Source organism: Panthera tigris, chromosome B1, assembly GCF_018350195.1.
Source record: "Panthera tigris isolate Pti1 chromosome B1, P.tigris_Pti1_mat1.1, whole genome shotgun sequence".
Lineage (NCBI taxonomy): Eukaryota > Metazoa > Chordata > Mammalia > Carnivora > Felidae > Panthera > Panthera tigris.
The window spans coordinates 142,226,978-142,237,154 of record NC_056663.1 but is presented as its reverse complement, the minus strand read 5'-3'; the positions used below and the strand labels follow the sequence as shown (position 1 = coordinate 142,237,154).

The 10,177-nt window shown below is 40.6% G+C and overlaps 1 protein-coding gene across 3 annotated transcripts in view; it reads left to right on the top strand.

Moving 5' to 3' along the window:
* The window catches only part of SHROOM3 (shroom family member 3), an 85,728-nt gene that overhangs the window by 51,258 nt on the left and 24,293 nt on the right, over window positions 1–10,177 (top strand). For all 3 annotated transcript variants that reach the window (XR_006216933.1, XM_042984347.1, XM_042984346.1), the window contains exon 5: window positions 5,663–5,736. Coding sequence is in view for 2 of the 3 variants with exons in the window: in XM_042984347.1 (XP_042840281.1) it covers window positions 5,663–5,736 (74 nt within the window). In the remaining variant the exon portion in view is untranslated. The remainder of the gene's footprint in view (window positions 1–5,662; window positions 5,737–10,177) is intronic.

Here is a 10,177-nt window from a genome sequence, read left to right as displayed (position 1 = left end):
CTCCCATCAGCCCTCAGTTTATTCTCAGTTTTTAAGAGTCTCTTATGATTTGCCTCCCTCCCTCTCTAACTTTTTTTTTCCTTCCCCTCCCCCATGGTCTTCTGTTAAGTTTCTCAGGATCCACATAAGAGTGAAAACATGGAATCTGTCTTTCTCTGACTGAGTTATTTCACTAGCATAACACTCTCCAGTTCCATCCACGTTGCTACAAAAGGCCATATTTCATTCTTTCTCATTGCCACATAGTATTCCATTGTGTATATAAATCACAATTTCTTTATCCATTCATCAGTTGATGGACATTTAGGCTCTTTCCATGATTTGACTATTGTTGAAAGTGCTTCTGTAAACATTGGGGTACAAGTGCCCCTATGCATCAGCACTCCTGTATCCCTTGGGTAAATTCCTAGCAGTGCTATTCCTGGGTCATAGGGTAGATCTATTTTTAATCTTTTGAGAAACCTCCACACTGTTTTCCAAAGTGGCTGCACCAGTTTGCATTCCCACCAACAGTGCAAGAGGGTTCCCGTTTCTCCACATCCTCTCCAGCACCTACAGTCTCCTGATTTGTTCATTATAGCCATTCTGACTGGTGTGAGGTGATATCTCAGTGTGGTGAAGGAGATGGTCTTTGAACCAGGCTGTGAAGGATGGGGCAGGAGATTTATAAAAGATTGGGGGTTGTGTGGGGGGAGGCATTAGTTGGTAGAAACAGCTTCAAAAAAAGAAAGATTCAGACATTACTGCCTGAGAAGTACTTTGCTGCACCATTTCTGAAACAAAATTCTGTACCCATCGAGATATTTTCTGTTTCAAAATATCCAGAAACATTTTTCTCCCCAGTATAAACCCACAAGAAAATTGTATAGAGGCAATCCTCCATAAGCATTCCCTAACCATTTTCCTCCCCTCAGAAGGAAAAACAGAGCTAATTTCTACTCCTTATCCTACAACTAAAACACTTAAAATCCATGTATGTAACATAAAATTTCAGCGAGTTTGATGGGCTTCAGGAGCATAGTAATCCAAACATCTTAATTTTTCTTCCCATGTTCTACAGAAAACAGAAATGTTTAGGTGAAAACTAAATCATCTTCTGCTATTTATTTCTTATGAGATGTCCTCCTTCTCCCTTGGGGAATTGATTGGATGGCTATGAATGTTCCTTTGCTTTCTCCCCAAATACGTCTCAAGCCTGGTAAACTGGGAAATAAAGCTAAAACATAGGTGGTATAGAGAAGTGATGAAATTCTTCTAAATCCCAGCTAAATATATTATTTGAAACACTTTTTCAAAAGACAAATACAGAACATTATTTACATCCTCTGCAATAGAGTACCATATTTAGATATTATTTAATTTGGTGACTGTGATGCCAGAGGGGGGAAACATTTCAAAATCAAAGAGTTTATCTGTGCTGCCTTGCTCCTATAAATTCTGAAAATAGAATATCATCCCCCAGATTGTAACAGCCAGGACTGTGCTCCTGACCTTCCTTCTCCCGTTCTCCCACCCAGCACGAGACCTTGCCTGCCTGGAGACCAGGTCCATGGCAAGGTCTGCTCCTTGATTCTTCTTCATACAGCCATCATCTACCCTATTTGTAGAACTAGTTAAAAAAAAAAAAACAAAAAAACTAGGCTCCACACAATTATTGTGGTTATTATTTTAGGATATTATATTGGTTTTTTATTTGCATAAATTCGAGAAACTTTACCATTATTATTAAGCTTTAATGAAGGTATTCAGTAGGAATTTGTCTCAATCCAAGCTTTAGAGAACTCTGAGAAATTAAGGAACCCTGTGGAAACTGTCTGCCTCAGTTAAACCCAAAATATGGAGTCTATTTATGGTCCTGAACACATGCTGCTTGTTCCCGCCAGCCAGATGCTAGAGCAGGATTTACAAGCTTTTGACAAGGATTCCATTCCTTTTCAAAAATCCATTATCAAGGATAGTTTCTGCCTCTAAAACAAGGTCAGCATATACATCAACTCTTCCAAGGGGCGCCTGGGTGGCTCAGTTGGTTAAGCATCTGACTTCGGCTCAGGTCATGATCTCACAATTCGTGAGTTCGAGCCCTGCGTCGGGCTCTGTGCTGACAGCTCAGAGCCTGGAGCCTCCTTCGGATTCTGTCACCTTCTCTCTCTCTCTGCCCCTCGCCCACTTGTACTCTGTCTCTCAATCTCTCTCTAAAATAAACATTAAAAAAAATTAAAGTATCTTAAAAAATCAATTCTTCTGTTAATAAAAATTGATCACTCTTGGGCCTAAACAACTACAGAAGTAGTTATTACAGAACAGTGGATATTAGTGATGGAGCTGAAGGGAACACCAAATTCTTACCTATTTCCTGCTTTCTATGAAGCTTTAGAAAATTTAACCTTTTTAAAGTGGATGTGCCCTGCAAAGCTGCCAGAGAACATCCAAGTAATTCTGCTTGGGAGATGGAAATTTACACCTATTCATCGCATAGATTTAAAATACAGCAAAGGCTATAAAAAGAAGCCTTTGGAGAAATAAGATTCCTGGCTGGGAGTTGTTTTTCCAGATGCTGAGTTAGAGGCTTCTCTCCTTCTGCCTGTTTTCTCAAAGACCCTGGTTCCTGATATATAAGATGCTCAGCATGTGATGGTATGACAAACATCATTTAACTACTGAGAAAACTGCTTAGTGCATCCTACCATGTTGGATGTAGGCTTGATTCTGTAGAATGCAGCTTGTAACTCATTTTAGCACCCCTTCAGTAAGCACCCATTAAAGCTTGTGCATAAACAGAATCACCTTTCCACCAAAGGGAAAGTTGCAAATAGCTAATAATAAATGTTTGCTATGTATGTACCAGTTGTCATACTACATGTTTTATAAGCATAAAAATAATCCTTACATCTGTGCAAAGTAGATACTGTTGTTATCTCTGTATTACAGAAGGGGGATATGAGCACAGAAAGGATGGGAAATTTGTCCCAGGTGGTGGGAGCAAGGTTTTGACCCAATGTTGTTGGACACCAGATTCTGCAAATCCCTATACCATGCTCCGTCCCTGAATAAAAAAGTTTGGGAAAAGGAGGAGGCTAGCATTAAATATCTATCTGAAAACTTCAGTCAATGAATTTATTTCATTTTAACATCTACTGATTACTGTTATTTACATTTAAAAAAAATTTTAAGATTTCTCAAGTGGATTTGATTCATCTTAGCAGATACTTGAAACTGGTATTCCAAAGTAGATGAATACTATTGTCTTCATATTTTATTGGCTATGAAGATACTAAGTAACTCAAAACCCAAAGCAAGAGTGAGGATCGGGACTCCATAGACTTTAGGTTTGCAATTTTAAGTTTGCTATTCCTAATGAAGAATAAGAACTGGGGTATTTTGAATTCCGTCATCAAAAATCAGATAACTAATAGACACAAATAGACACTTGTCCAAGTGTCTACTAGAATAACTCAATACCTTGTATTTCTCCCAGAGCCATTGCTTTTTCCTAAATTGCCATAAGTACTTTATACTTCTTAACAGGTTATAGAAAATAAAGTCTTCTTTGGCAGTGAATGTATGTCCAAATCACAGCAAGTAAATGCAACAGAAATTGAGCCTCCTTGGGCTTGTACTAGGCTGGACTTCTGTCCAAATGGTATTGTCAGCAACAGGAAGTTTAGAGAGTTCTCTCAATGGCCTGTGAGTGGGTCTCACTTCCTTTATTATTTATTTATTTATTTATTTATTTATTTATTTAGGTGTTGCTATCCTATGAAGTCTTTTTTTTCTTCCTTTATCTTATGCACACCCACATAAATATCAACTTAAGCGCCTCATTCTGAGGGCCAACTCATGTGACTACAGAAGTTAAACTCATACTGAAATTCAAAGGAAATAAGAAAAATGGAAAAATATACCTAACTGTTAGTGGGGAAGGAGCTTAAAGGGGAGGTAGAAGCGTTCCCACTTAATTATTGGCAAAGCTGTACATTCTTGTCAAGAGGGGGTGGAACAGGGAAAGACCTCAGAAGGACCAGAAGGTTTTGTGGAGAGCAGGAATTCCCATTCCCTCTATCAGTATTTGAGCAAATAAGAGACACATGGAACTCCTTTCTCTCAAAGCATCGAAATCTCATTGCATCCAGCACAGCCTCTACTCACCTGGAAGATTCCAAGGAAAAATCTGGAGCTTTGAAGAGATGATGGTTTGAATCCTCCCTCCTCCACTTTAACTGTGGGCAAAATACTTAACCTTTCTGAGCTGCAGTTACCTCCCTGCTCCCTCTTATTATAGGTTAACTTACAGAAGGACCGTCAGGGGCCTGATACAATTCCAGACACATAATTTGAGGACTGTAAGGTAGTTAGCAGAGTGGCACTCAGTAAATGCAATAAGGGATCACTGCTATTAATATTCAGGTGTTTGTTTTCCCTTCAGACCTACTAGTGCCTTTGGCTCTTTCCTGTTGCCTTTGAGTACCTCTACCACTGACTGGGCAAAAAAAAAAAGATTGGAAAGCAGTTAGCCCATTGGAGAGAGTAAATGGTGAAATGAGTTGCTAAAACTAAGTGGAAGATCATATATGGATTTAATGTCTCTGTTTTCTGCCTGTCGCCTGTTATAAAAAATTGAAATAATTATATTCAATAAATTTTCAATTTATAATTGAAAATTAAATGTATTATCAATAGCAATATCATTGTCTTCATCAGGGACCTGGTCACATGGGCCAAATTTTATACTACCGAAAACTCACACAAACCAAACAAATCTCACCTACCACCCTTTTGGGAAACCAATATATACCCTTACTAACAGGTGCCTGGGTGGCTCAGGCACAGGTGCCTGGGTGGCTCAGGAATGAAGCATCTGACTTTGGCAGAGGTCACGATCTTAACGGTTCGTGAGCTTGAGCCCCACTTCTCTCCACCCCCCACTTCTCTCCCTCTTCCCCTCCTGGGATTCTTTCTCTCTCTGCCTCTCGCACCCTCTAAGATAGATAGATAGATAGATAGATAGATAGATAGATAGATAGATAGATAGATAGATAGATAGATAGACAGACAGACCCAAAAGAAAATCCCTGAAAAGTTACCAGAGTTACTGATAGTATAGGTGGGTGAGATGTTTTTCCTGGAGAGAATATACTTCAAGCTGATTACAAGCCAGATACTTACTGTTTTTCTAATTATACATCAGAACATTTGAGATTTTTGCTAAATTCAATAAACTATCCTTTTCTTGTCATCTCCCATATTTCCCTATTGCTGGTTCAAAAGTTTGGCCCTTTGAATTGATTTTCATCATTCTGTTTCAAGTCCAGCGGTTATTTTGAACCCTGGAGATAAGTGCTATCAGACTTCTGCTTAGAAAATGTCCTTGTTAGGAGAGGTACCCGGTGAGACAGACTGAGGTGCAAATCCTGGCTCTGCCACTTGTGACCTTTGGACAGTTAAGTGCTTTAGATCTGTGTCTTCCTCAATGCACCAGGGTTCCCCAGCACTTCCTGGGGCATTGAGCATGAGGAGGGGTAGTATGTAACAGTCCTGCATTGGTGCCTGACCGTAAGGAGTAGGCATCCAGTAAAGGTTCCTTCTCCTTTCTACCTCCACCTTCTTGGTAAATTTCAGTGCCTGTTTTTTTGGGAATAACGCTGTGCCTTTCTTGTGTTTCAAGGATGTGGTTTTGGGGGAAAACAACAGCTTTGGCCCTGTGAAGGATCCGTATTATTTGGCTGGCCCTGGGTCCAGGTATGTACGTGTATTTATGATGCCCTCTGCCTTAGGAATGCCGCCAGAGTTCAGATTCTGTGTCTCCCTCTCTCTCTCTCAGAAATGAATAAACTTAAAAAGTTTAAAAAAATGTTTCTATTCTTCTCTCCAAGGAAGGGAAATGTGACATTAAGATGTTTCATAGGACTGTGTGCTGCCTCTGCCATTTGTCTGTACCATAGGGACCTTCTACGTTTTTTATTTACAGATGACTTCCTTTAAGGATATGTGTACTGTTGAAGCAGTGGTTGACTTCAAGTAAGAGTAGCCTCAGAATAGTTCGTGGAGATGCTCCATGCATATCCTATGATGGCTGTCACACATGGGGCCTCTTTGTGTGGCTGTCTTCCAGTCTTGTGCACAAAGGGTCAGGTCTGGTGACTAGAACACTAGAAGAGGAGTGACCATTTCATGAACAGCTTCACAGAGCAAGACAAACTTACAGGAAGCACACAAAGTAAAAAGTAATTTTTTTAGGTATTTAGGGATAAAAAAAAATAGCAGGAAAGTTAAAAATTGTCATCAAAATCATTTCTCCTAAGTAGAAACATATAATGGATACTTTTTTAGACTTTGAATTTTTGAGCTATTCACATGGAGCTCAAGTAGAAATTTCCAAGGAATTTCTCCTGAAGCACGTGCCTGTGTGTGGTTTTAGGGCTATCTACTATAATTTGTAGTATGCATTTACATCTTCCCTCCTACCTTCCATGTTTTTTGAAGCCAGTTTCTTTTTCTTACATTTTTTTTTCAACGTTTTTAATTTATTTTTGGGACAGAGAGAGACAGAGCATGAACGGGGGAGGGGCAGAGAGAGAGGGAGACACAGAATCAGAAACAGGCTCCAGGCTCCAAGCCATCAGCCCAGAGCCTGACGCGGGGCTCGAACTCACGGACCGCGAGATTGTGACCTGGCTGAAGTCGGACGCTTAACCGACTGCGCCACCCAGGCGCCCCTCTTTTTCTTACATTTAATTCAATCCTTGTTTCTCTTTTTTTCTATACTGTATTCACCTTCTCAGTAGCTCAGCCTAATACTGCCACCTAAAAGCAGCCTATGTGGTATCAGGAGGTGGGTATTAAGTTACCTTCTTTATGGCCAAGAGCAGACGTCCACGGTTATGTGCTCTTGCTCCCATAGCTGTGCCTAAAGTGAAGAAAATATTCAAGGTGAGGCTGAGAACTTTGGTTAGTTTGGGTGCATTGCTTACAAGCTAGAAACAAGGGAAAAGTAACAGTGACCTAACGTACTGCCAAAAGAGAACTGTCTGAAGTCAAAGGCGAAAGTAACTCAACCAAAAAAAAAAAAAAAAAATCAAATACCTCAGTTACAAAAAAAATTTGAGGGGCGCCTGGGTGGCTCAGTTGGTTAAGCATCTGACTGTTGATCTCAGCTGAGGTCTTGATCTCAGGGTCGTGAGTTCAAGCCCCAAGGTGGGCTCTACACTGAGCGTAAAGCCTACTTTTTTTTTTTTTAAGTTTATTTATTTATTTATTTTGAGAGAGAGAGAGAGAGAGAGAGAGACCGAGCAGGGGAGGGGCAGAGAGAGGGAGAGAGAATCCCAAGCCTGAGGCGGGGCTCGATCCCACAAACCATAAGATCATGATTTGAGCCAAAACAAAGAGTCGGACGCTTAACTAACTGAGCCACCCAGGTACCCCAAGCCTACTTAAAAAACAAACGTGTGCCTGGGTGGCTCAGTTGGTTAAGTGTCCCACTTCAGCTCAAGTCATGATCCCACAGTTCATGAGTTTGAGCCCCGTGTTGGGTTCTGTGCTGACAGCTCAGAGCCTGGACCCTGCTTTGGATTCTGTGTCTCCCTCTCTGCTCCTCCTCTGCTCATGCTCTGTCTCTCAAAAATAAACAAACACTAAAAAAAAATTTTTTAAACAGAACTTGACAAGACATTTCTCCAAAGATGATAAAAAATGCCCAACAAGCAGATGAAAAGGTGCTTCACATCACTAATGATGAGAGAAACACAAATCAAAACCATAATAAGATACCACCTCATACCCATTTGGGTGGCCTACTATCAGATATATCGAAAGGGATGTGGAGACGTTGGTCCCCTTGTGCAAACATGACTACTAGGCTCCTGCCACCTCTAATTTATAGCTCAGTAATAAATGTCTTTCCCTCCACCAAAAATAATTGTTGGTGAGATTGCAAAATAGTCTCCATTGCTTTGGGAAACAGCATGTCAGTTCCTCCAAAAAATTAAAAATCTGCCATATCTGAGCATACATCCTTAAGAGTTGAAAGCAGTATCTCAAAGAGATATTTTCATACCCGTGTTCATAGCATCACTACTCACAATAGCAAAGAGTTCGTGAAGCAGCCCAAATGCCCATCAATAGATACAAATGTGGTATATACATATACTGGGATATTATTTAGTCTTAAAAAGGGAGTCTGACACATGCTACAACATGAATGAATCTTGAGGACATTATGCTAAGTGAAACAGGCTGGACACAAAAGGACAAATACTCTGATTCCATTTACATAAGGCATCTATAAACTAGTGAAATGCATAGAAACAGAAAGTAGAGGTTTCAGGGCTGGGGGAAGGGAAAAGAGTTGTTGCTTAGGTATCGAGTTTCGGATTTACAGGAAGAGAAAGTTCTGGAAATCTGTTGCACAGCAATATGGATATACTTAACACTACCGGACTGAACATTTAAAAATAGAGTCATAGGGGTACCTGGGTGGCTCAGTAGGTTAATTAGTGGCCTACTCTTGATCTCAGCTCAGGTCATAATCTCACGGTTCATGAGTTCAAGCTCTGTCATCGGGCTCTGTGCTGACAGTGTGGAACCTGCTTGGGATCCTCTCTCTCTCCCTCTCCCTCTGTCCCTTCCTTGTTGGCTCTCTCGCACGTGTGTGCTCTCTCAAAATAAATAAACTTAAAAAAAATAGAATAGTAAATTTTCTGTGTTTATCACATTTTAAAAAAAGCTATGAAGGAAAAAAAGAAGACTAATTGCTTTCAAACTCCATTCTTGAATGTTAGGATTCCTGGATACCTGTGAACAGATGTTTGCCTCTCACACTCTAGTATAAAAGAGACTCAAACATCTCTTTCACCCTATCTTTTGTTCTTGAAAACATACAAAACAATCCCCTAGGAGAAGCATTCTCAACTAGACTAAGCATTTAACTCCGATATTACCTTCAAAAATATACAATTGAAGTATGGCTCCTATAAACTAAGAAGATTCAACATAAACTAAAAATATATGAAAGATTAGAGGTGCCTGGGTGTCTCAGTTGGTTAGGTGTCCAGCTTCTGCTCAGGTTGTGATCTCTCGGTTTGTGAGTTCAAGCCCCACATCAGGCTCTGCACTGTCAGTGCAGGTCTTCTGTCTCCATCTTTCTCTGCCCCTCCCCCGCTCTCTCAAAAATAAACAGACATTAAAATATATATATATCTCAAAGTTTATTTGGGCTTTAAATAAAGGATAAATATTATATTTCATGGGTTTTTTTTAGTGATGCTTCCCCTTTTAAAAAAGTCTCAAGATACAAATATAATAAAATGAAGGTACCCAGGTTAGTCATTAAAACTGATTCCAGTTATTCTGTGTCCTATTAGAGGGTATGGAGTTTGAAAAGAGTTTATATCCTACAGTCTAAACTGCAGCTGGGCAGAGTTGTTCAACAGACATTTACTGAGAGAGTCCTTTTTTTCTTAAGTTCATTTATTTATTTTGAGAGAGAGAGAGCACGTGAGCATGAGTAGGGGAAGCAGAGAGAGGGGAGACAGAGAATCTGAAGCAGGTTCCACAATGTCAGCACAGAGCCCAATGCAAGGCTTGAACTCACGAACTGCGAGATCATGACCTGAGCTGAAGAGTCAGAAGCTTAAGTGACTGAGCCACCCAGGCGCCCCCAAGACAGGACTTTGTACCAGGTACTGAGGATACCAACATGAGTAAGACATGAGAGAAAAGCCCGCCCCCCCCACCGAATTTCCTGCCTCTGGGTTTTCAGTACCCCCATTTGGGAACCCACCAAGAAGTACAAAGTAGCCAATCTTAGATATTGAGACTTTCCTGGTAAAGATACTGCCTCTGAATGAAAAGGATATCTGAGGGGAAGGGAGGGGCTGCATCTGAGAGAGAGATGGGCCCCTTAGCCATCTGCATTTATAATACAGAAAAAATAACATCCCGAGAAGAGCTAATTCGGTTCTTTGCAGTCTTCTCTTTCCATATGCTGCATTATCCTTGCCTGGCACTTGGATGGTTTTGTGGCAGGCCTGGGCTGGGGTTCTCCTGGGGACTGAGCCACAGCTTCCCTCGGGACTCAGATCTGCAAAATGAGAAGTTCCATCTGCTCTCCAGATTCACTTGCATATGAGTCAAGGAGCGCCAAATGTGGAATTTTCAAATTAGGGTGGTTTGCCGGCGCTTT